We start from the raw sequence: 25,169 nt of genomic DNA, 5'->3' as shown, positions 1-25,169 counted from the left end.
TCTCATTTACAATTGCGACCTGGCCAAGATAAAGCAAAGCAGTTCGACACATACAACAACAGAGTTACACATGGAGTAAAGCAAACATACAGTCAATAATACAGTAGAAAAATAAGTCTATATACAATGTGAGCAAATGAGGTGAGATAAGGGAGGCAAAGGCAAAAAAAGGCCATGGTGGCGAAGTAAATACAATATAGCAAGTAAAACACTGGAATGGTAGATTTGCAGTGGAAGAAAGTGCAAAGTAGAGATAGAAATAATGGGGTGCAAAGGAGCAAAATAAATAAATAAATACAGTAGGGGGAGAGGTAGTTGTTTGGGTTAAATTATAGATGGGCTATGTACAGGTGCAGTAACCTGTGAGCTGCTCTGACAGCTGGTGCTTAAAGCTAGTGAGGGATATAAGTGTTTCCAGTTTCAGAGATTTTTGTAGTTTGTTCCAGTCATTGGCAGCAGAGAACTGGAAGGAGAGGCGGCCAAAGGAAGAATTGGTTTTGGGGGTGACCAGAGAGATATACACCTGCTGGAGCGCGTGCTACAGGTGGGTGCTGCTATGGTGACCAGCGAGCTGAGATAAGAGGGGACTTTACCTAGCAGGGTCTTGTAGATGACCTGGAGCCAGTGGGTTTGGCGACGAGTATGAAGCGAGGGCCTGTCAACGAGAGCGTACATGTCACAGTGATGGGTAGTATATGGGGCGTTGGTGACAAAACGGATGGCATTGTGATCGACTGCATCCAATTTATTGAGTAGGGTATTGGAGGCTATTTTGTAAATGACATCGCCGAAGTCGAGGATCGGTAGGATAGTCAGTTTTACAAGGGTATGTTTGGCAGCATGAGTGAAGGATGCTTTGATGCGAAATAGGAAGCCAATTCTAGATTTAACTTTGGATTGGAGATGTTTGATATGAGTCTGGAAGGAGAGTTTACAGTCTAACCAGACACCTAGATATTTGTAGTTGTCCACATATTCTAAGAACCGTCCTGAGTAGTGATGTTGGGCGGGCGGGCAGGTGCAGGCAGCAATCGGTTGAAGAGCATGATTTTAGTTTTACTTGCATTTAAGAGGAATTGTAGGCCACGGAAGGAGAGTTGTAATGGCATTGAAGCTCGTCTGGAGGGTTGTTAACATAGTGTCCAAAGAAGGTCCAGAAGTATACAGAATGGTGTCATCTGCGTAGAGGTGGCTCAGAGAATCACCAGCAGCAAGAGCGACATCATCGATGTATACAGAGTCGGTCCAATAATTGAAACTGTGGCACACCCATAGAGACTGCCAGAGACCCGGACAACACTTGAACTCTGTCTGAGAAGTAGTTGGTGAACCAGGCGAGGCAGTCATTTGAAAAACCAAGGCTGTTGAGTCTTTCCCGATAAGAATGTGGTGATTGACAGAGTCGAAAGCCTTGGCCAGGTCGATGAATACAGCTGCACAGTATTGTCTCTTATCGATGGCGGTTATGATATCGTTTAGGACCTTGAGTTTGGCTGAGGTGCACACGTGACCAGCTCGGAAACCAAATTGCATAGCGGAGAAGGTACGGTGGGATTCAAAATGGTCGGTGATCTGTTTGTTAACTTGGCTTTCAAAGACCTTAGAAAGACAGGGTAGGATAGATCTAGGTCTGTAGCAGTTTGGGTCTAGAGTGTCTCCCCCTTTGAAGAGGGGGATGACCGCGGCAGCTTTCCAAACTTCGGGGATCTCAGACGATATGAAAGAGAGGTTAAACAGGCTAGTAATCGGGGTTGCAACAATTGCGGTGGATAATTTTAGAAAGAGAGGGTCCAGATTGTCTAGCCCGGCTGATTTGTAGGGGTCCAGATTTTGCCGCTCTTTCAGAACATCGGCTATCTGGATTTGGGTGAAGGAGAAATGGGGAAGGCTTGGGCAAGTTGCTGAGGGGGGTGCAGGGCTGTTGACTGGGGTAGGTGTAGCCAGGTGGAAAGCATGGCCAGCCGTTGAAAAATGCTTATTGAAATTCTCAATTATCGTGGATTTATTGGTGTTTCCTAGCTAGTGTTTCCTAGCCTCAGTGGAGTGGGCAGCTGGGAGGAGGTGCTCTTATTCACCATGGTCTTTACAGTGTCCCAGAACTTTTTGTAGTTTGTGCTAGAGGATGCAAATTTCTGTTTGAAAAAGCTAGCCTTTGCTTTCCTAACTGTCTGTGTATATTGGTTCCTAACTTCCCTGAAAAGTTGCATATCGCGAGGGCTATTCAATGCTAACGCAGTACGCCACAGGATGTTTTAAAAATTTGAATGGCGCATGCTTTTTTAAGATGGTAAGGAAAGCACTTTTAAAGAATAACCAGGCATCCTCTGACGGAATGAGGTCAATATCCTCCCAGAATATCCGGGCAAGGTCGATTAGAAAGGCCTGCTTGCTGAAGTGTTTTAGGGAGCGTTTGACAGCAATGAGGGGCAGACCTATTATGGATGTAGGCAATGAGGCAGTGATCGCTGAGATCCTGGTTGAAGACAGCAGAGGTGTATTTGGAGGGCAGGTTGGTCAGGATGATATCTATGAGGATGCCCGTGTTTATGGATTTGGGGTTGTACCTAGTAGGTTCATTGGTAATTTGTGTGAGATTGAGGTCATCTAGTTTAGATTGTAGGACGGCTGTTAAGCATGTCCCAGTTTAGGTCACCTAACAGTACGACCTATGACGATAGTACGACCTCACATATGGTGTCCAGGGCGCAGCTGGGGGCAGAAGGTGGTCTTGTAGCAAGCGGACTTGTTTCTGGAAAGGTGGATTTTTAAAAGTAGAAGCTCAAATTGTTTGCGCACAGAACTGAATAGTATGACAGAACTCTGGAGGCTAACTCCACCTCCTTTTGCAGTTCTATCTTGTCAGAAAATGTTACAGTTAGGGATGGAAATGTCAGGGTTTTCGGTGGCCTTCCTAAGACAGGAATCAGACATGGCTAGGACATCCGGGTAGGCAGAGTGTGCTAAAGCAGTGAATAAAACAAATTTAGGGAGGAGGCTTCTAATGTTAACATGCATGAAACCAAGACTTTTACAGTTACAGAAGTCAACAAATGAGAGCGCCTGGGGAATGGGAGTGGAGCTAAACACTGCAGGGCCTGGATTAACCTCTACATCACCAGAGGAACAGAGGAGTAGGATAAGGGTACGGCTAAAGGCTATAAGAACTGGTTGTCTAGTGCGTTCGGAACAGAGAGTAAAAGGAGCAGGTTTCTGGGCACGGAAGAATAGATTCAAGGCATAATGTACAGACAAGGGTATGGTAGGATGTGAATACAGTGGAGGTAAACCTAGGCATTGAGTGACGACGAGAGGTATCGTCTCTAGAGACACCATTTAAACCAGGTGAGGTCACCGCATGTGTGGAGGTGGAACAAAAGGGTTAGCTAAGGCATATTGAGCAGGGCTGGAAGCTCTACAGTGAAATAAGACAATAAACACTAACCAAAACAGCAATGGACAAGGCATATTGACATTATGGAGAGGCATACGTTGCCGAGTGATCATGGGGTCTAGTGAGTAGCTAGGCGTGCTGGAGACATGGCAATTCAGCCGGGGCTAGCAAGCTAGCAGAAGGGCCTAAGGGGGACATCGCAACGGAAGATTCAGTTGTAGCCCCCTCGGGCGGTTACGTTGGCAGACCAGTCGTGATGGATCGGCAGGGCTCCGTGTAGTAAAAGGGTCCAGGCCAATCGGCAAAATAGGTATTGTAGCCCAAGAAAATTGGCTGATGGACCTCTTCAGCGACCAGTCCGATATGCTCTAGACAGCTAGCGAGCAGCTGCCAGCAGGCTAGCAGATGGGCAATCAGGGGACGTAAAAACAACAGGGGTGGCCATCCTGATAGTTGTCATATTTAGTTGTTCAATCCATGAAATATTAGAAGTGGACAAAAGTTTACAATAAGGGTTGAACAATAGTCCTATAAATCTACCTCACTGATCATGGAACTGTAATGACAATGATCTAGTCATAGTAAACCGTGCGCCAGGCTCCGGGTTTAAACTGAATTCCATGATGATTTAAGTAGGCAACAAAAACAATGTAGGTTACAAATGGAAAGAAACTAACACAGAAGTTGTAATACATTCGGTGCAACTGCGCACAGCTTTCCATAGGCTACAGAAGTCTATTTAGCTTGTGTCTCCAAATTCCATCCCCACAAACTATGAGGCCATACAATTAAATTAATGATCTGAATAATGGCACAGCTATTTATAGCCTAGACTACGTCACTATGGTTGGAAAAGGGGCCGAATAACTGTCATGTTGATTTTCTGCCCTATGACTGATTTCACATAATTCTCCAGTGATCATAAGGATAAAGAATCCAAAGCAATCGCTATGCTTTCTCAATATTTGCATTTATCATCCCCTTCTCCAAACATATTAAGCCTACTCATTTACCTATAATAGCTCTTATTAATGTATACATTAGGTGGCCTGGCAGACATCTCAGATTGGATGTCGGCCCACTACCTCAAACTCAACCTCAACAAAACAGAGCTGCTCTTCCTCTTAAGAAAGGCCTGCTCCAAGACCTCTCCATCACGGTTGACAACTTCACGGTGTCCCCCTCCCGGAGTGCAAAGAACGTTGGAGTGACCCTGGACAATACCCTGTTGTTCTCTGCAAACATCAAAGCAGTGACTCGCTCCTGCAGGTTCACGCTCTACAAAATCCATAGAGCATGACCTTTCCTCACACTGGAAGCAGCTCAGGTCCTAATCCAGGCACTTATCATTTCCCGTCTATACTACTGCAACTCTGTTGGCTGGGCTCCCCGCTTGTGCCATCAAACCCCTGCAATTTATCCAGAATGCCGCAGTCTGCCTGGTGTTCAACCTTCCTAAGTTCTCCCATGCCACCCGGCTGCCAGATGCCAGGAGAACGCTACCTGGTTTGTCGAGATCGGTAGGGAAGAACTTGACTGGCCCGCACAGAGCCCTGACATCAACCCCATCGAACACCTTTGAGATAAATTGGAACGCCTACTGTGAGCAGGCCTAAATCACCCAACATCAGTGCCCGACCTCATTAATGCTCTTGTGGCTGAATGGATGCAACTCCCTGCAGCAATGTTCCAACATCTAGTGGGAAGCCTTCCCAGAAGAGTGGAGGCTGTGATAGCAGCAAAGGGGGGGACCAACTCCATATTAATCCCCATGATTTTGGATTTAGATGTTTGACAAGCAGGTGTCCACATACGCACGTATTGTACATTTCTGTGATCTCCACCCCAAACATGTACCTGGTCGGCACTGGCACATGCTTAAGTGGATCTTCCACTTAGATCAATGCGTTATCAAACAATGAAAGCATTGGAGTATCTGAGAGGGCGGACTCTACGTTACTTTACTATGTTACCAAGGGTAGCATCTGGCTGTATGAGGAGGCCTTTATTATACAGTCCAGGTCATGTTTGTTAGAGCACACAACAAAAAGTTACTTAACGTTTCGCAACAGAACGACAAAATGAGCGTCCAGCTAGTCCCTCCCAGTTTCAATACACTTTCCTCCATTTAGTGTCTTATGAACACAACCCAGGTCTGTCCTGTTACCTTTAGGCCCAGGTAACCCTGCAATGCCAGGCAGCCCGGGGGGGCCTGAAGTCCCCCTGTCCCCTTTGAGCCCTGGTAAGCCGGGCACACCGTTGTCCCCCTCTTCACTGGTCATGGGCAGAGCAGGGCCGGAGCAGCCAATGTCACCTGGTGAACCTGAAACATCACCACACACACAACTAAAGTGTTAATTGTGACTGTGTTAGTAACAATTGTTTTTGCAGCAACATAAAATACTAATAAAAAAATAAATGTTCTTCTCACAATGACACTTGTGAACAAAATAAACATTTGGTTTAAATTGATTGGAGCTTCAAATACTGAACCTTGCAATTGCCCTGCATCTTAGAATTTTACTCTCACATTGCGTGTCATTGCAAAATAAAAATGTTGCTATATTAGTAGTCTGCTATATTTAAGCAATAAGGCCCAAGGGGGTGTCTTATATGGCCCATTACCAAGGCTAAGGGCTGTTCTTAGGCTTTTTTTGCTTTTAATAACCGGTTGCCAACATATAAAAACATTTGATTAACATATTTATCAAAAACGTTTGATATATTTTTTAAATAATATATATGTCTAAACAATGAACCTTTATTTTAACATGCGTCCTGTATTATACAATGTAAATATACCCATATACACACATTAAAATAAAATAAAACTTGTCAAGGGAAACACAAATAAAACATCCCCAGAAAAAGTTACATTCCTCCACCAATAAGTCTCCAATCAATACTTTAGTTTGCCAGAACAGCAACAGATCATCAAGAACATCAAGATGAAATGTATTTCGAATTTTGTTTGAGCAATACGGTGCATTAGAACTAAAAGCAAATTTACCTAGCTCGGTAGAGCCCCCTAGGAACATCAAGCATTAACCAATCCTCTGAATGGGTTAGGCAACTTAGGTGTCTATACTTCAACAGCAAAGTTAGATAAGACAGAAGTTTTTGAAGTAGGGCCTTGTAAACAGACAGGCAAGTAAGCAGAGATCTATGGATCTTTAGCATAGTCCAGATAACCTTTTGACCTGTAACAAGACGAAGGGCACTATAGTAGATGGTATCCAAAGGTTTAAGAGAAGTAGCAGCTGCACTTTGCTAAATAATATCACCATAATCAAGAACAGATCAAAAGGTTGACTGTATAATCTGCTTCCTACTACTTAGAGAAAGGCATGATCTATTTCTGTAGAAAAATGCCACTATAAATCTTAGTTTCTTAACCAGCTCATCTTTATGTTTTTTTAAAAGTGTAAAATTCACATCAATCCTGATGCTTAACTATTTATATGCGGGAACATGTTCGATTGGAGAACCATCTAATGAGTGAATATTCTTACAAACATGTATTTTGTTTTGCCCGTATTAAGCACAAGTTTTAAATCAGCAAGGGATCACGGTCTTTCATCTATCCAAAAGGAGGGTATAGTCCGGACACAAATCTGGTTGCTAATTATATTTCCATTGTTGCCATTCAAACAACGATTGGTTGCAATGCAGGCTGGCAAACGTTCTTCTCCCTTGCTAGCTAGCCAACTACACAGATATACAATGCGTGTCTTTCTTTTTCCCAATGCAGTTAAGCCAAAACCACGGCTCGTTATTCAGAAGGGTGTTCTACAACCCTTTGAGTGCTCTCTAAGTCTCCAAGATCGGAAGTGAATATCACAAAGCACGAAATTACAGATCACTGATCATTAGCGTTTGCCCTTGTATTTCAACATTGAAAAATATAATAACAATGTTGTGGACCAAGCTAGCCATTATAACGTCCTTTAACGCTCAAAGACAGATTCAATGGCTGTAGCATAGCGTATTAGACTGAATGATTACCTAATATATATTTGAGAAAGGATGAATGATAAGCATGATTCTACCTGATAATAGACTCCTAATGATAATATAACAACTTAAACTACCAAGCTGGTAACGTTAAGTAGCCTAGGTTAACTAAGCTGACCCTCAATTGAGGGAATTCAGAGTTCTGAGACATTTTTACAACTCTGAAAATAAATACATGGGCAAATGTTCCCAACCATGATAATAATAGGCCTGCATTACAGTTGGCAGCTAATTGTTAAATTACACTTTCCATCCTTACATTGGAAGGTCACTGTCTCTGCACTGATCACTTGTGAGTGAGACAAAGCTAGCTAGCCAATGGGAGCGTTGTAGAACACCCCTCTGAATAACGGGGCGTGGTTTTGGCTTAACTGCGTTTGGAAAAAGAAAGACGTATACAATACCAGTACGTCAAACTCCGCAGCTGGACTGACAGCAAACGTACTGCATGTCTGTTTTAACCGTTTTCAATTTACATTTATTTGGATATATCGATAATTATGTTATGATGTTGATGCATGATTTCGCCTGGCTCAGTTGCTGTCTCGTCAGGACAAGGTTTACTCTCTATGGTACAGGGGAGATAACATTTCTAAAATTGCAACATTGTTGCCGAGGTCGCAGTGGTTGACAGCAAGGTTCATATAAACACCCACTGTTGTAAACCAAATATTAATCCCAAATCACACCGCAGTTAAAAATGTATTTTATTTTTCGCACGTGAACCAGCGTGCTCACCCAGGAAATAGAATGCAGTGTAGCAATGCATGAATCCAACAACATTCTATCTACAGTTGTCGGAAGTCAGAAGTTTACATACACCTTAGCCAAATGCATTAAAACTCAGTTTATCGCAATTCCTGACATTTAATCCTTGTAAAAAATCCCTGTTTTATGTCAGTTAGGATCACCACTTTCCTTTAAGAATGTTAAATGTCAGAATAGTAGTAGAGAGAATGATTTACTTCAGATTTGATTTATTTCATCACATTCCCAGTGGGTCATAAATGTATTTACACTCAACTAGTATTTGGTAGCATAGCCTTCCAAAAGCTTCCCATAATAAGTTCCCCCTGACAGAGCAGGTGTAACTGAGTCAGGTTTGTAGGCCTCCTTGCTCGCGCACACTTTTACAGTTCAGCTCACATATTTTCTATAGGATTGAGATCAGGGCATTGTGATGGCCACTCCAATAACTCGACGTTGTTGTCCTTAAGCCATTTTGTCACAACTTTGGAAGTATGCTTGGGGTCATTGTCCATTTGGAGGACCCATTTGCGAACAAGCTTTAACTGACTGACTGATGTCTTGAGATGTTGCTTCAATATATCCACATAATTTTACTCCCTCATAATGCCATCTATTTTGTGAAGTGCAGCAGTCCCTCCTGCAGCGAAGCACCCCCACGACATAATGCTGCCACCCCCTGTACTTCACGTTTGGGATGGTGTTCTTCAGCTTGCAAGCCTCCCCCTTCTTCCTCCAAACATAACGAAAGTCATTATGGCCAAACAGTTCTATTTTTGTTTCATCAGACCAGTGGACATTTCTAAAAAATGTACGATCTTTGTCCCCATGTGCAGTTTCAAACCATAGTCTGGCTTTTTTTATGGCGGTTTTGGAGCAGTGGCTTCTTCCTTGCTGAGCGGCTTTTCAGGTTATGTTGATTTAGGACTCGTTTTACTGTGGATATAGATACTTTTGTACCCGTTTCCTCCAGCATCTTCACAAGGTTCTTTGCTGTTGTTCTGGGATTGATTTGCACTTTTCGCACCATAGTACGTTCATCTCTAGGAGACAGAGAGTGTCTCCTTCCTGAGCGGTATGACGGCTGTGTGGTCCCATGGTGTTTAAACTTGCCTACTATTGTGTGTACAGATGAATGTGGTATCTTCAGGCATTTGGAAATTGCTCCCAAGGATGAACCAGACTTGTGGAGGCATACAAAAAAAAATTATGCGGTCTTGGCTGACTTCTTTTGATTTACCTACGATGTCAAGCAAAGAGGCACTGAGTTTGAAGGTAGGCCTTGAAATACATCCACAGGTACACCTCCAATTGACTGAAATGATGTCAATTAGCCTATCAGAAGCTTCTAAAGCCATGATTGACTTTTCTGGAATTTTCCAACCTGTTTAAAAGCACAGTCACCTTAGTGTATGTAAACTTCTGACCCACTGGAATTGTGATACAGTGAATTATAAATCAACTAATCTGTCTGTAAACAATTGTTGGAAAAATTACGTGGTGTCATGCACAAAGTAGATGTCCTAACCGACTTGCCAAACTATACTTTGTTAACAAGAAAATTGTGGAGTGGTTGAAAAACTAGTTTTAATGATTCCAACCTAAGTGTATGTAAACTTCCAACATGTGCATGCTTAGTCAATGCCGGTTAAAATGAATAAAATCTGTTCTAGAGATTGAGTGGGTCATTTGTATTAGACAATTTTTATGATCTTCCCTACTTTATAAGTAGGCTAGAATTGTAGTTAACAAATGTATTGGGCTGTAGGCTAGAATTGAATTGACAAGTATAACTCCTCTAGCTCCACAATGAGATAGGGTGCAGGTCATGGTGCAGGCCAGGGTGCAGGTCAGGCAGCAGGCCAGGCTGCAGGCCAGGCTGCAGGCTGTTAGCGAGCCTGCCAGCTTAGTGGAGTCTGCCACTAGCACAGTCAGTGTAGTCAGCTCAGCTACACCCATTGAGACCGTGTCTGTGCCTCAATCTAGGTTGGGCAAAACTAAACATGGCGGTGTTTACCTTAGCACTGGAATAAAGACCTCCTCCATTCCTGCCATTATTGAAAGAGATTGTGATATCTCAAAACAGCGCTACTTAAATGTTAGATCCCTCACTTATAGTCAATGAACTGATGGTGACTGATCATAATCTTTACTTAACTAGGCAAGTCAGTAAAGAACAAATTCTTATTTACAATGACGGCCTACCCCGGACGACGCTGGGCCAATTGCACGCCGCCCTATGGGACTCCCAATCACTGCCAGATGTGATGCAGCCTGGATGTGATTGGCCTGACTGAAGCATGGCTTAAGCTTGATGAATTTACTTGATGAATTTCCTCATCGTTACACTAGTGACCATATCCCCCATGCATCCCGCAAAAGCAGAGGTGTTGCTAACATTTACGAAATTTACGCAAATTTCTATTTACCCTCCCCCCAAAAAATATACTGCGTTTTTGTTTTTTGAGCTTCTAGTCATGAAATCTATTCAGCCTACACAATCACTTTTTATAGCTGCAGTTCACTGGCCTCCTGGGCCGTACACGGCATTCCTCACTGAATTCCTATCAGACCTTGTAGTCGTGGTAGATAATATTCAGATTTTTGGTGACTAACATTCACATGGAAAAGTCCACAGACCCACTCCAAAAGGCTTTGGGAGCCATCATCGACTCAGCGGGTTTTGTCCAACATGTCTCTGGACCTACTCACTGCCAGTCACACTCTGGACCTAGTTTTGTCCTGTGGAATATCTTTATTTTTTCCCTCATAATCCTAGACTATCGGACGACCATTTTATTACATTTGCAATCGCAACAAATAATCTGATAAAATCCTAACCAAGTATCATCAAAAGCCGTGCTATAAATGCTAGGACATCCCACAGATTCCTAGATGCCCTTCCAGACTCCATCCACCTACCCAAAGACATCAGAGTACAAAAGTCGGTTAACCACCTAAATGAGGAACTAAAATGTAACCTTGCGTAATACCCTAGATGCAGTTGCACCCCTAAAAACAAAAAACATTTGTCAAAAGAAACTAGCCCCCTGGAATACAGAAAATACTCGAGCCCTGAAGCAAGCTTCCAGAAAATTGGAAAGGAAATGGCGCTCCACTAAACTGGAAGTCTTACGACTAGCTTGGAAAGAGAGTACCGTAAAAAAATGGCAGAACCCCCACTGCTGCTCGATCATCCTATTTTTCCAATTGAGGAGAATAAATAAAATCCCAAATGTATTTTTGACACTGTCGCAAAGCTAACTAAACATAATGTTAACTTTCACTGCTCTGCTGGTGATACACAGCTGTACATTTCGATGAAACATGGTGAAGCACCAAAATTGCCCTCCCTGGAAGCCTGTGTTTCTGACATAAGGAAGTGGATGTCTGCACACTTTTAACTTTTAAACTCGTACAAAACAGAGATGCTAGTTCTAGGTCCCGAGAAACAAAGAGATCTCCTGTTGGATCTGGCAATTAATCTTGTTACGCTCGTCGATGGAAGTATCGGACCAAGGTGCAGCATGGTAGGCGTACATCTTACTTTATTCAATGAACACCGAAAAAACAACAAATACAAATGAAACGTAAAGTTTAGTAGGGCTAAACAGCACAGTACCAAAACAAGATCCCACAAACTACAGGTGGGAAAAAGCTGCCCAAGTATGATCCCCAATCAGAGACAACGATAGACAGCTGCCTCTGATTGGGACCCATACCCAGGACAACAAAGAAATAGAAAACATAGATTTCCCACCCTAGTCACACCCTGACCTAACCAAATAGATAATTAAAATGATCTCTAAAGTCAGGGCGTGACAAAGCTTGATGGTTGTACAGTCGTCACAAATAAAACTGAAGGACATCGGTGTTACTCTGGACCCCGATCTCTCTTTTGACGAACATATAAAGACTATTTCAAGGACAGCTTTTTTCCATCTACGTGACATTGCAAAAATCTGAAACTTTCTGTCCAAAAATGTATAAAAGTGAATTCATGCTTTTGTCACTTCTAGATTAAACTACTGTAATGCTCTACTTTCTGGCTACCTGGATAAAGCACTAAATAAACTTCAGTTAGTGCTAATCATGGCTGCTAGAATTTTGACTAGAATCCAGAAATTTGATCCTATTACTCCAGTGCTAGCTTCTACACTGGCTTCCTCTTAAGGCGAGGGCTGATTTCAAGGTTTTACTGTTAACCTACAAAGTATTACATGACTTGCTCCTACCCATTTCTCTGATTTGGTCCCGCCGTACATACCTACACGTACGCTACAGTCACAAGACGCAGGCCTCCTTATTGTCCCTAGAATTTCTAAGCAAACAGCTGGAGGCATGGCTTTCTCCTATATTTTTATTTAACTAGGCAAGTCACTTAAGAACAAATTATTATTTACAATGACGGTCTACAACATAAAAACCCGTATGACGCTGGGCCAGTTGTGCACCACCCAATGGGACTCCCAATCATGGCCGGTAGTAATACAGCCTGGAATCGAACCAGGGTATCTGTAGTGAAACCTCAAGCATTGAGTCCGCTGCGCCACTCGGGAGCCTATATAGCTCAATTTTTATGGAGTGGTCTGCCTATCCATGTGAGAGACGCAGACTCGATCTCGACCTTTAAGTCTTTATTGAAGACTCATCTCTTCAGTAGGTCCTTACTAAAATTTACTCCTGAGGTGCTGGCCTGTTGCACCCTGCGATTATTATTATTTGACCTTGCTGGTCATCTATGAACATCTTGGCCATGTACTGTTATAATCTCAAACCGGCACAGTCAGAAGTGGACTGGCCACCCCTCAGAGCCTGGTTCCTCTCTAGGTTTCTTCCTAGGTTCCTGCCTTTCTAGGGACTTTTTCCTAGCCACCGTGCTTCTACATCTGCATCGCTTGCTGTTTGGGGTTTTAGGCTGGGTTTCTGTATAGCACTTTGTGACATTGGCTGATGTAAAAAGGGCTTTATAAATACATTTGATTGATTGAAATAGGCTATGCATTTGAAAACAAGAGTCGAACTGTGTTGATTTCAATCATATGCATATACAGAGCCTTCAGAAAGTATTCATACCCCTTGACTTATTCCACATTTTGTTGTGTTATAGCCTGAATTCAAAATGGATGAAATTGTTGTTTTTTATGTGTTTTAATTTGTTTAAAAGCTGAAACAGACGCATGTCAATTAAGGCAGCCCCCCCGTCGCTGTGGGATTTCAGCTTTAGGCTAGAAGCAAGGAAAAATAATATGTGAATAAAAGCCTTATTGCTTTTCTTTTGGAATTTCCCGTGGTATATCAAGAACAGCTTAGCAATACTCCAAAAAGAACAATCATATCCGTGGTGTGATATACACACGGCTGGAATGCTGTTTCAGCCAATCAGCATCCAGAATCAAAAGTACCCTCTAAAAAAAAAAGTATTATAACCCGGGTAATTTGGATAAAACACGTATATGAGACTATATACCACAGGAGTGACGCAAAAATACCTGTTTACTGCTCTGAAGTATCACTACACTGGTCTTGATATACCACAGCAAAGGACAAGAGAAAAGCAATAAGGTGTTTATTATTATACTAAACAAAAATATGAATGCATCATGCCACAAGTTCAAAGGTTTTACTGAGTTACGGTTCACAGAAGGAAATCAGTCAATTTAAATAAATTCATTAGGCCCTGATTTATGGACTGGGCAATGGGAACAGCCATGGGTGGGCTTGGGAAGGCGTAGGCCCACCCACTTGGGAGTTAGGCCCACCCACCGAGGAGCAAGGCCCAGCCAATCAGAATGAGTTTTTCACCACAAAAGGGCTTTATTACAGAGAAAAATACCCCCTCAGTATATTTCCCCTTGCTTCTAGCCTAGCATTAAGGTTTGCAACAACAGGTGTTTGTTACAAACCTTGCTGTCTGCCTCTCCGACCTCCACAAACATTTTGCAAATGTAATTTACACATTTTGTCGAGGTCGTAGAGGCCGATAGCAAGGTTTGTACAAACCCCTGTTGCAATTATGCTAACGCATTAGCTTGCCTGGCTGGCTCAGGACAGCTGCTGTCTCATCAGGACACCATTCACTCTCTATGCGGGGAGATCACATGAATTATTATGGATAAAGTATATCCAAATAAATGTCAATAGAAAACAGCTAAAACTAATGTAAATGCAACTTATTTTCTTTAATTTCTGCAGCAGAATTTGATTTGATTTTGCTCTGTCGATAGCTAGCTGGCAAGATTATTTGATTTCATAGCAAGGATGGACATAGAATTAGCAGCTAGATTTTTCCTCTGGTGAAAGGATGAAATAGTATAAATTGAATTGAACTCGTCTTCGTGTTGTGCCTAAGAACAGCCCTTAGCCGTGGTATATTGGCCATATACCACACCCCTGTCGGGCCTTATTCCTATGGGCACAAAAAGGCACCAGAGTGAAGTTTCCCCTAGGTACAGATCTAGGATCAGCTTCCCCACCCCTAATCCTGAACTTAAAACATTGGTGGGGAAAATGTAAAACTGACCGAAGATCAGCGCCGAGGGGCAACTTCACCTAGCCGCTGACATGATTCACGTGGTACACCGCCGAGGGAGAGCTGTGACACACTGGTCTGGACAGGAGTCTATTTTAAATGCAGTATTCACGCAGATATGGGCTGTGCGAATACTGCATTTAAAATGGACTCCTGTCCAGACCAGTGTGTCACAGCTCTTAGTTCTCTCAAAAGTTGAGACCTCACGTTGTTTGGATTTGAAAATCCAACAGTTGTATTGGAAGTGGGCTGCACTCGGGGCTGTGTGTGGTTGTCCATGTGGGTGTTTGAGTGAGAACGACACAGAGGAGAACCAATCAGTAAAAAAGCACAGCCCCCTTCATTATCAACGCATCGTGCCGACAACATCAAAAGAGCCTTTCCAGACTCTGTAGTCAGGAGGAGTTAGGTGTTAGCCAGACTAAACTTCACCCTACTCCCATACAGACTGGTCATTAAAGGCGTTGACAACTGGGATTCTGACCTGGTGGTCCGTCGCGTCCAGGGAAGCCTGACTCCCCACAGTGGCCGGGCATGGACTCCTTACAGTCCATGCCTGGTAGACCGGAGGCACCTGTGTCTCCTGGGCTTCCTATAAAGAGAGGACATTCCTGGTCACAGCATTTTACTGAACCCTACTCCTTTTTGAAAAGCACAACTTACAGTATATAACGAGTACAGTACACTAATATCATGTGTAATGTAACAGCAAGACCTGTCATTATGCACTGCTTGTATGTCAACTGCTCCATGGGAGGGTTTTATTCAAGCTTTCTGAGACACTGTTTTTGCATTAAAAGTTAATGGGCCTCATTCGTAAGATTTGCCTCGTTTTAGACCAAATGTCTAAAACAAGGCACGAGTTCCCAAAATGTGATGAAAAAACATTTGTCAAATATCTATAAACATTATAGTCATGTAAATATCACATGAGCATGTTTCATTTATAAATCATGCATTTTCATGCAACATATAAATAAATAAGTCCTAAATCACAACAATACTGTGGATTTCCACGTATGCACAATGTACGAGCAAAGTTGCACGTAAGAAAAAACATTTAAATGTGGCCAGTGGTTTGATACAGTGTCCATATCTCTGGGGTTGGTATCACTGAGGTTATACAGTACCCGTTAGTCCAGACTGGCCCTTGGGGCCCAGAGGTCCTGGCTGAGAGGGCCCCTGAGGCCCTTGACACCCTCTGGAACCCTTCTCTCCTTTATAGCCTGGAGCACCGGAGGGACCGGGCACACCTGGGCCTGGGAAACACATTCACACAAACAAAATGTCTGACTCTCCATGACTCACCTCCTCAACATTCACAAATGTTATATTGAGAACTATATATTTTCCAGAATTTCAGAGAGATTATCTTGATATTGCTGCATTGTGCCTTTTACTAACCTCTGGCCCCAACCTCTCCCTTCACACCCTTTAGTCCGTCCAGTCCATGCAAACCCAGTGGTCCAGGTGGACCTGGGAGGCGAAATAAGTAAATGAAAGTACGTCAATGCTAGAATCTCATATTGATAGAAACATTTGATGTAAAATAATCTCCTTAGTTTCTAGTCTGGTTGAGCATGTCCCCACCTTTGAGTCCAAGTGGTCCTTGGTCTCCCTTGGGCCCAGTTTGTCCAGAGGTCCCTGGGAGACCATCAGCCCCAGGTTTACCACTCAGGCCTGGGGGTCCGATCACACCTTCCCAGCAGAGAGAGGAGAGAGGGGTAAGGAGGAGAGCAGAGTATGAGCTAGGAGCTCAAACCAATCAAGGCACTGGTGAGATCATCAACAACACTAACAAACAAAGGTGAGCAAAGCCCACAAACCCTACAATGTTGGGTGTTAAGAGTTCATTGGTGTTAATTAAGCATTGTTTTGGGTAGTGTGCAATTAAGCGTCTTGAAGGTTAAAGTCCTCACCAGCAGGCCCTGGAGGTCCGATGGATCCTTGAGGACCAGTTAACCCTTTAGGTCCTGGAGCTCCTGAAACTCCTGGTTCACCTACATCACCTTGGTCACCCGGTGCGGCTGAGGGAGGGAGAGGGGGCAAGTTTTACTGTACAGGTTGTTCAGACATCATACACCGTCACTAGCGCATCTATAGCTTCCCTATTTCCCCTAGCTTGATCAGGGCACACATCTGCTATTGTGTGGTAAGTTGATAACAGGCCTGCACTCAAATAGTATTTTTCTTTAAAAAAAGTTTGAGCATTTGATTTGAGTTAGCCTGAATTTACCAGATTAGAGGGTTAGCAATTTTGGGACTTTTCCATTAGTTCCATAGTGCGAAACAAGTTAAATCAATCACAGCCAAAGTATTTGAAAGATACTATTTTAACTCAGTTCTTTACACATCTTCTGTGCAGTAGTTATATTGAGAACGAACACTTGGAGGAGGGACGTGGACAATTACCTTCAAGTATCATCATTGGTGAAGAGCCCGTGTTGGAGTTATCAGCTGTCTCCAGGAGATGGTTACTGGTTACTAAGACCCATCTGATCTATTGTGGCAAACCCCTTAATAGCTTCAAGGGATGCCCCTTGCTCTTTTTGTCTGCATGCCCTTATCACAGCCATAGATTTTTGGCTAGTGGTGGCAAAACTTATCAGAAGTTTGTAGTGACTGTTAAGAGAACTGAACCATGGTTTACAGTTTCTCCTGGCCCATAGACTATTTTCATGGTGAGGAACCAATTAACATTAAGTTGTCAAATCCGGAACTTCTCTTTTAAATGTGTGCTGTATCATCTCCTATCCTCTTACCAAATGCTCCAGTGTCTCCTGTAGCTCCTCTATCACCACCCGGTCCAGGGATGCCAATGGAGTCGCCCCGTTCACCTGTAAACCAATCAACTCTCAGATCTCATCACCGCAAAGCATGAATTACACAAAACAATAATGACCTCTGCCTAACAAATCAGTCATAGTCCCTGCAGCTTTTCCCTGGTGATATGCACAACATCACAATGAGAAGAGAAAATACTGTAGAAGTTGTGACTATATGTCTATTGGAAGTACCTTTAAGACCACTGTACCCTGGGAAGCCAGGTGTGCCAGGAGATCCAGTACACCCAGATTCACCCTAATGAGACACCAATAAAACCAGTGTTTAGTATTTGGCATGTATTTGACCCATGTCTATAATCAGACCAAGTACAGTCGGTACTCTTAACATCCATACCTGATCACCAATCTCTCCAGGGAAGCCTATGATACCCCTTTGGCCAGGCAGGCCAGGTAGTCCAGGTTCACCTGAGCGTCCACATGTACCAGGTGGTCCTTGAGGCCCAGCCTCTATGCCAGGAACCCCCAATAGCCCTGGGTACCCTGGTAGACCCCTGCCTCCCGCAGGACCCTTGTCACCTGAAATGGGGTTTACAATAAGCAAGACTGCAGTCAAACTTGCAATTATGCTTGCTGCCAGACAAATACAAAAATGTAAGAAAAATTAACCAGCATATCTGTATGCAACACACTTATTTTATTCAAAACATTAGCCAGCGCAAATACCTAATGTTTCAACCTATATGGCTTGTGTAACAGAGTAGATCCCTTCTCTGTCCTGCCTGGGAGTGAACCCCTGACCTTCTTTACAACACTCACAAACACTCCAATTGCTCTACCAAAACCATGGTCTTGATTGAGCAAGGGGCGACACTACTTCCAGTCACAGGCAGGGTGATGTCACCACTCAACGCTTGCTCTGGATACTACATCTGCTGCTCTTGACACTCAGTTAAATGTAAATTCAGAAAGAATAACTACAGTGCCTTCAGAAAGTATCCATACATCCCTTTGACTTATTCTCCATTTTGTTAAGTAACAGGCTGAATTCAAAATGGATTAAATAGATGTTTTTCTCTCACCCATCTACAGACAATACCCCATAATGACAAAGAGAAAAAATGTTTTTAGAAATGTATGCAAATGCAGAGAACACAAAATACAGAAATATCTAATTTATTTCAGTATTCAGTATTCACACCGCTTTGCTATGACACTCCAAATTGAGCTCAGGTGCATCCAATTTCCTTTGATCATCCTTGAGATGTCAGTCAGTACCACTTGATTGGAGTCCACCTGTGGCCAATTTAATCGTTTGGACATGATTTAGAAATAAACACATCTGTCTACTGAAACTATACTATGAATTCCAAGGAACTGTCTGTAGATCTCTGAGATAGAATTGGGACAGCGACACATTTTTGGTTGTTTTGGCTCTTTACTCCAGCACTTTTTGAAATGAAAGGTTACAATGACTATGCGGTTAAAGTGCATACGGTAAGCTTTAATTTATGGGTATTTTCATCCCTATCAGATGAGCCATTTAGAAATTACAGCACTTTTTGTACATAGTCCCCCCACTTTAGGGGACCAAAGGTATTGGGAAAAATGCACATTAAAAAGTTTGGACACACCTACTCATTCAAGGGTGTTTCTTTATTTTTATTGTTTCTACATTGTATAATAATAGTGAAGAGATCAAAACTATGAAATGACACATGGAATCATGTAGTAACTAAAAAAAGGTTAAACAAAACAAAATATATTTTATATTTGAGATTCTTCAAAGTAGCCACCCTTTGCCTTGACAGCTTTGCACACTCTTTGCATTCGCTCAACCAGTTTCACCTGGAATGCTTTTCCAACAGTCTTGAAGGAGATCCCACATATGCTGAGCACTTGTTGGCTGCTTTTCCGTCACTGTGTGGTCCAACTCATCCCAAACCATCTCAATTGGTCATCTAATGCAGCATTCCATCACTCTCCTTCTTAGTCAAATAGCCTTTACACAGCCTGGAGGTGTGTTGGGTCATTGTCCCGTTGAAAAACAAATGATAGTCCCACCAAGTGGGCGGCAGGTGGTTAGAGCGTTGGACTAGTAACCGAAAGGTTACAAGATCGAATCCCTGAGCTGAAGGTAAAAATCTGTCATTCTGCCCCTGAACAAGGCAGTTAACCCACTGTTCCTAGGCCATCAATGACAATAAGAATTGGTTCTTAACTGACTTGCCTAGTTAAATAAAGGTACAAATATTTAAAAAAAAGTGTAAACCAGTTGGGATGGCGTATCGCTGTGGTAGCCATGCTGGTTAAGTGTGCCTTATATTCTAAATAAATCACAGACAGTTTCACCAGCAAAGCACCTCCTCCTCCATGCTTCACATTGGGAACCGCACATGCGGAGATCCTCTGTTCACCTATTCTGTGTCTCACAAAGACACAGCGATTGGAACCAAAAATGTCATATTTGACCACTGGTTCCAAACTGTTTATAGTCGTATGGGACTTCAAATATTCAAATATTCAACCTCCAGCTGCGTACCCCCTCTAGGACCAGGGTCAGCGCACTCTGAAATGTTTTTTATGTTGTTTTGCCATCATTGCCACACACAGTATGCAATACATTTATTAAACATAAGAATGAGTGTGAGTTTTTGTCACAACCTGGCTCGTGGGAAGTGACAGAGCTCTTACAGGACCAGGGCACAAATAATAATACAAATAACAAATAACAAATAACTCACCACAGGTTAATGAGAAGGGTGTGCTTGAAAGGATGCACATATCTCTGCAATGTTGGCTTGTATTGGAGAGAGTCTCAGTCTTCAATCATTTTCCACACAGTCACACTGTGAATGTATTTAGTTTTCATGCTAGTGAGGGCCGAGAATCCACTCTCACATAGGTATGTGGTTGCATATGGCATCAGTGTCTTAACAGCACGATTTGCCAAAGCAGGATACTCTGAGCGCAGCCCTATGCAGAAATCTGGCAGTGGCTTCTGATTAAATACAATTTTCAAAGAAACACTTGTTGCAATTTCGATGAGGCTCTCTTGTTCAGATATCGGACTGGAGGCAGGGTATGAAATGGATAATGAATCCAGTTGTTTGTGTCATCCGTTTCGGGAAGGTATTTGCGTAATTGCGCACCCAACTCACTCAGGTGCCTCACTATATCACTTTTGACATTTGACATTGTCCGTAAGCTTGAGTTCAATTGCATACAACAAATCATACAATGATGGAAAGACCTGTGGCCTACCTGGCCCACCCAGGCCAGTCGCGTGAGAAACTCGTCATCATGCAAGCGGTCAGACAAGTGAAAATTATGGTCAGTAAAGAAAACTTTAAGCTCGTCTCTCAATTCCAAAAAACGTGTCAATACTTTGCCCCTTGATAACCAGCACACTTCTGTATTTTGTAAAAGCGTTACATGGTCACTGCCCATATCACTGCATAGTGCAGAAAATACACAAGAGTTCAGGGGCCTTGCTTTAACAAAGTTAACCATTTTTACTGTAGTGTCCAAAACGTATTTCAAGCTGTCAGGCATTCCCTTGGCAGCAAGAGCCTCTCATTGGATGCTGCAGTGTACCCAAGTGGCATCGGGAGCAACTGCTTGCATGCGCATTACCATTCCACTATGTCTCCCTGTCATGGATTTTGCACCATCAGTACAGATACCAACACATCTGGACCACCAAAGTCCATTAGGTGTCACAAAGCTGTAAGGTACTTTAAAAATATCCTCTCCTGTTGTCCAGAATAGGATGTCTTCCTTAATTGACCCCCCATACACGCAACAGACATATACCAGGAGCTGTGCCAGACTAGCCACGTCTGTTGACTCATTTATCTGTAGAGCATAGAATTCACTGGATTTTATGCGAAGCAGTAATTGTTTCAAAACATCTCCTGCCGTGTCACTGATGCGTCGTGAAATAATGTTGTTTGATGAACTCTTTGTCTGTATAGATTTTTTGGCCTACCTTGTCACAACACAAATGACTGGCACAAATGCATCAAGAAGGAAAGAAATTCCACAAATTAACTTTAAACAAGGCACACCTGTTAATTGAAATGCTTTCCAGGTGACTACCTCATGAAGCTGGTTGAGAGAATGCCAAGAGTGTGTAAAGCTGTCATCAAGGAAAAGTGTGGCTACTAGAAGAAAATAGAAAATATATTTTGATTTGTTTAACACTTTTTTGGCTACTACAGTATTCTATATGTGTTATTTCATAGTGTTGATGTTTTCACTATTAAATAGTAAAAATAAAGAAAAACCCTGGAATGAGTAGGTGTGTACTAGAAGAAAACACAACACGGTGATCAGGCCTACCACCATCGTGTTGTCAGCAAACTTGATAATGGTGTTGGAGTCGTGCATGGACACAGTCGTGGGTGAACAGGGAGTACAGGAGGGGACAAAGCACAACACTATGTGGGGCCTCTGTGTTAAGGGTCAGCGTGGTAGAGGTGATATTGCCATCCTCACCACCTTGGGTCGGCCCATCAGGAAGTCCAGGATCAAGTTGCAGAGGGAGGTGTTCAGACCCAGAGTCCTAAGCTTGGTGACGAGCTTGGAAGGGATAATTGTGTTGAACGCTGATCTGTAGTCAATGAACAGCATTCTCACAAAGGTATTCCTCCTATCTACATGGGTGAGGGCAGTGTGAAGAGCAATTGAGATTACGTCATCTATGGATCTGTTGGGGCGGTATGCAAATTGGACTGGGTTTAGGGTGGCTGGGTTAGTGGAATTAATGTGTGCCATAACCAGCCTCTCAAAGCACTTCATGATTACAAAAAAGTGAGTGCTAAAGGGCGGTAATCATTGTGGCATTAAGCCACTCAACGTCAACAAAACAAAGGAGATGATCGTGGAATTCAGGACACAGCAGAGAGAGCACCCCCCTATCCACATCGACGGGACAGCAGTGGAGAAAGTGGAAAGTTTTAAGTTCCTCGGTGTACACATCACGGATAAACTGAAATGGTCCACCCACACAGAAAGTGTGATGAAGAAGGCGCAACAGCGCCTCTTCATCCTCAGGAGGCTGAAGAAATGTGGCTTGTCACCTAAAACCCTCACAAACCTTTACAGATGCATAATTGAGAGCATCCTGTCGGGCTGTATCCCCGCCTCGTATGGCAACTGCACCGCCCTCAACCGTATGGGTGGTGCGGTCTGCACAACGCATCACCGGGGCAAACTACCTGCCCTCCAGGACACCTACAGCACCCGATGTCACAGGAAGGCCAAAAAGATCATCAAGGACAACAACCACCCAAGCCACTGCCTGTTCACCCCACTACCAATCAGAAGGCAAGGTCAGTACAGGTGCATCAAAGCTGGGACCGAGAGACTGAAAAACAGCTTCTATCTAACAGGCCATCAGACTGTTAACAGAAATCACTATCCACATCGATGGAACAGTAGTGGAGAGGGTAGTACGTTTTAAGTTCCTCGGCATACACATCACAGACAAACTGAATTGGTCCATACACTGCGTAAAAACTACAGTCAGATTTTATAGCAGGAATCCCTTGTTGATTTAAAACTTGTGCTTAATATGGGCAAAACTAAATACAGGTTGTTTTTAAACATTTGTAAGAATGTTTCTGATGAACTACATGTTCACTCATTAGGTGGCTCTCCAATCGAATGTGTTCCCGCATATAAATACTTAGGCATTTGGATTGATATGGATTTGATGTTTAAAAAAAACATACAGATGAGCTGGTTAAGAAGCTAAGATTTAAAGTTGGCTTTTTCCAACAGAAACAGATAGTGCCTTTTTCTAAGCAGTATGAAGCAGATTATTCAGCTTTTTTTGAAGTATAGAGACCTGAGTTGCATAACCAGTTCCCAGGATTGGTTAACTCTTGAGGTTCCTAGGGTTTCCACCCAGCTAGGTGAATCTGCTTTTAGTTTTAATGCACCGTATTGCTGGAACAACATTTTTAAAATATTTAATCTTGATGTTCTGGTGCCGTTCGGGCAATTTAAAGTATTGAGTGGGGACTTATTTGTGGAGGAATGTAACTGTTTTCTGGGTGATTTGTGATATGTGTGTGCTTCCCATGACTGTTTTTGTATTTTAATGTATATACAGTATACAGTACCAGTCAAAAGTTTGGACACACCTACTCACTTCAGGGTTTTTCTTAATTTTTTTATATTTTCTACATTGTAGAATAATATTGAAGACATCAAAACTACGAAATAACACATATGGAATCATGCAGTAAACAAAAAAGTGTAAAATAAATCAAAATATATTTTATATTTGAGGATCTTCAAAGTAGCCACCCTTTGCCTTTATGACAGCTTTGCACATTCTTGGCATTCTCTCAACCAGCTTAATGAGGTAGTCACCTGGAATGTTTAATTTAAATTAAAAGGTGTGCCTTGTTAAAAGTTCATTTGTGGAATTTCTTTCACTCTTAATGCAATCAGTTGTGTTGTGACAAGGTAGGTGTGGTATACAGAAGATAGCCCTATTTGGCAAAAGTCCATATTATGACAAGAACAACTCAAATAAGCAAAGAGAAATTGTTAGAGGAAATTATAGTTGAAATTATTAATTATGTATACATTATTGATTAGAACCATTTATTCTAATACTATTATGTTATGATATGAAAAGTATGAGTTTTTGGTTAAGCTGTTACTGAAAATGTAAGCAGAACGAATTAATTGTCTGTGCCTCTTGGGGGGTTTAACCTCTTCAGTCGACCCTCTACTTTTTTGAACATTTTGTTAAAAATCGCGCAACATTTCAGCGCCCTGCTACTCATGCCAGGAATATAGTACGTTCATATGGTTAGAATGTGTGGATAGGAAACCCTCGGACGTTTTTAAAACTGGTTAAATCACGACTGTGGCTATTACATAACGTGCGTTACATCGGAAAGCGCAGGAAAACCTGATCACAGAAAATGGAAATAAATATCCTTGCGCCACTTCCAGCAATTGTTAACAGTGAGCCGAATTAGATAAGACCGAGCATTCAACTCCCACAGCATCCCCATGTTGTCTAGAGTCTTGTGAATTGAATCCTCTTTGATTCTTGGTTGAACCGAAAGAGGGGCACGACTTACCTCCGGTCTCCGCCCAGATCATTCCGGAAGAGCTCTCTCCTGAAATTTTTCCAAGACGACAGCTAATGATTTCTACATCGCCTATGGATGATTTTTATCGCTTATTAACGTTTACTAATACCTAAAGTAGCATTACAAACGTATTTCGAAGTGATTTGTGAAAGTTTATCGTCTACTTTTTGAATTTTAAAAATGACGTTACGTTGTGAAATCGCTGTTTTTTTCGTTTATCACACAGTCTACATATAACGATATCTTGGCTTTATATGGCCCGATTTAATCGAAATAAAGACCCAATAGTGTTTATGGGACATCTAGGAGTGCCAACAAAGAAGATGGTGAAAGGTAATGACTGTTTTCTATTTTATTGTGCGGTTTGTGTAACGCCGAAATGCTAATTATTTTGTTTACGTCCCCTGCTGTGCTTTTCTGTTGTAGTGTATTGGTGCATGCTATCAGATAATAGCTTCTCATGCTGTCGCCGAAAAGCATTTTTAAAAATCTGACTTGTTGCCTGGATTCACAACGAGTGTAGCTTTAATTTGATACCCTGCATGTGTATTTTAATGAACTTTTGAGTTTTAACTAATACT

The 25,169-nt window shown here is 42.5% G+C and overlaps 1 protein-coding gene across 2 annotated transcripts in view; it reads right to left on the bottom strand.

Annotated features, from left to right (window-relative positions):
- The window catches only part of col4a4 (collagen, type IV, alpha 4), a 145,169-nt gene that overhangs the window by 12,281 nt on the left and 107,719 nt on the right, over positions 1-25,169 (bottom strand). For both annotated transcript variants that reach the window (XM_065024678.1, XM_065024679.1), the window contains 9 exons: positions 17,865-18,046; positions 17,702-17,765; positions 17,447-17,521; positions 16,604-16,711; positions 16,275-16,382; positions 16,089-16,160; positions 15,815-15,943; positions 15,169-15,276; positions 5,559-5,714 (listed from right to left, as the gene is read on the bottom strand). In XM_065024678.1, coding sequence (XP_064880750.1) covers positions 5,559-5,714; positions 15,169-15,276; positions 15,815-15,943; positions 16,089-16,160; positions 16,275-16,382; positions 16,604-16,711; positions 17,447-17,521; positions 17,702-17,765; positions 17,865-18,046 — 1,002 coding nt within the window. The remainder of the gene's footprint in view (positions 1-5,558; positions 5,715-15,168; positions 15,277-15,814; positions 15,944-16,088; positions 16,161-16,274; positions 16,383-16,603; positions 16,712-17,446; positions 17,522-17,701; positions 17,766-17,864; positions 18,047-25,169) is intronic.

This window comes from Oncorhynchus nerka, linkage group LG11, assembly GCF_034236695.1.
Source record: "Oncorhynchus nerka isolate Pitt River linkage group LG11, Oner_Uvic_2.0, whole genome shotgun sequence".
Taxonomy (NCBI): domain Eukaryota; kingdom Metazoa; phylum Chordata; class Actinopteri; order Salmoniformes; family Salmonidae; genus Oncorhynchus; species Oncorhynchus nerka.
The sequence above is the reverse complement of the archived record's forward strand: the minus strand, read 5'-3'. Positions and strand labels throughout refer to the sequence as shown.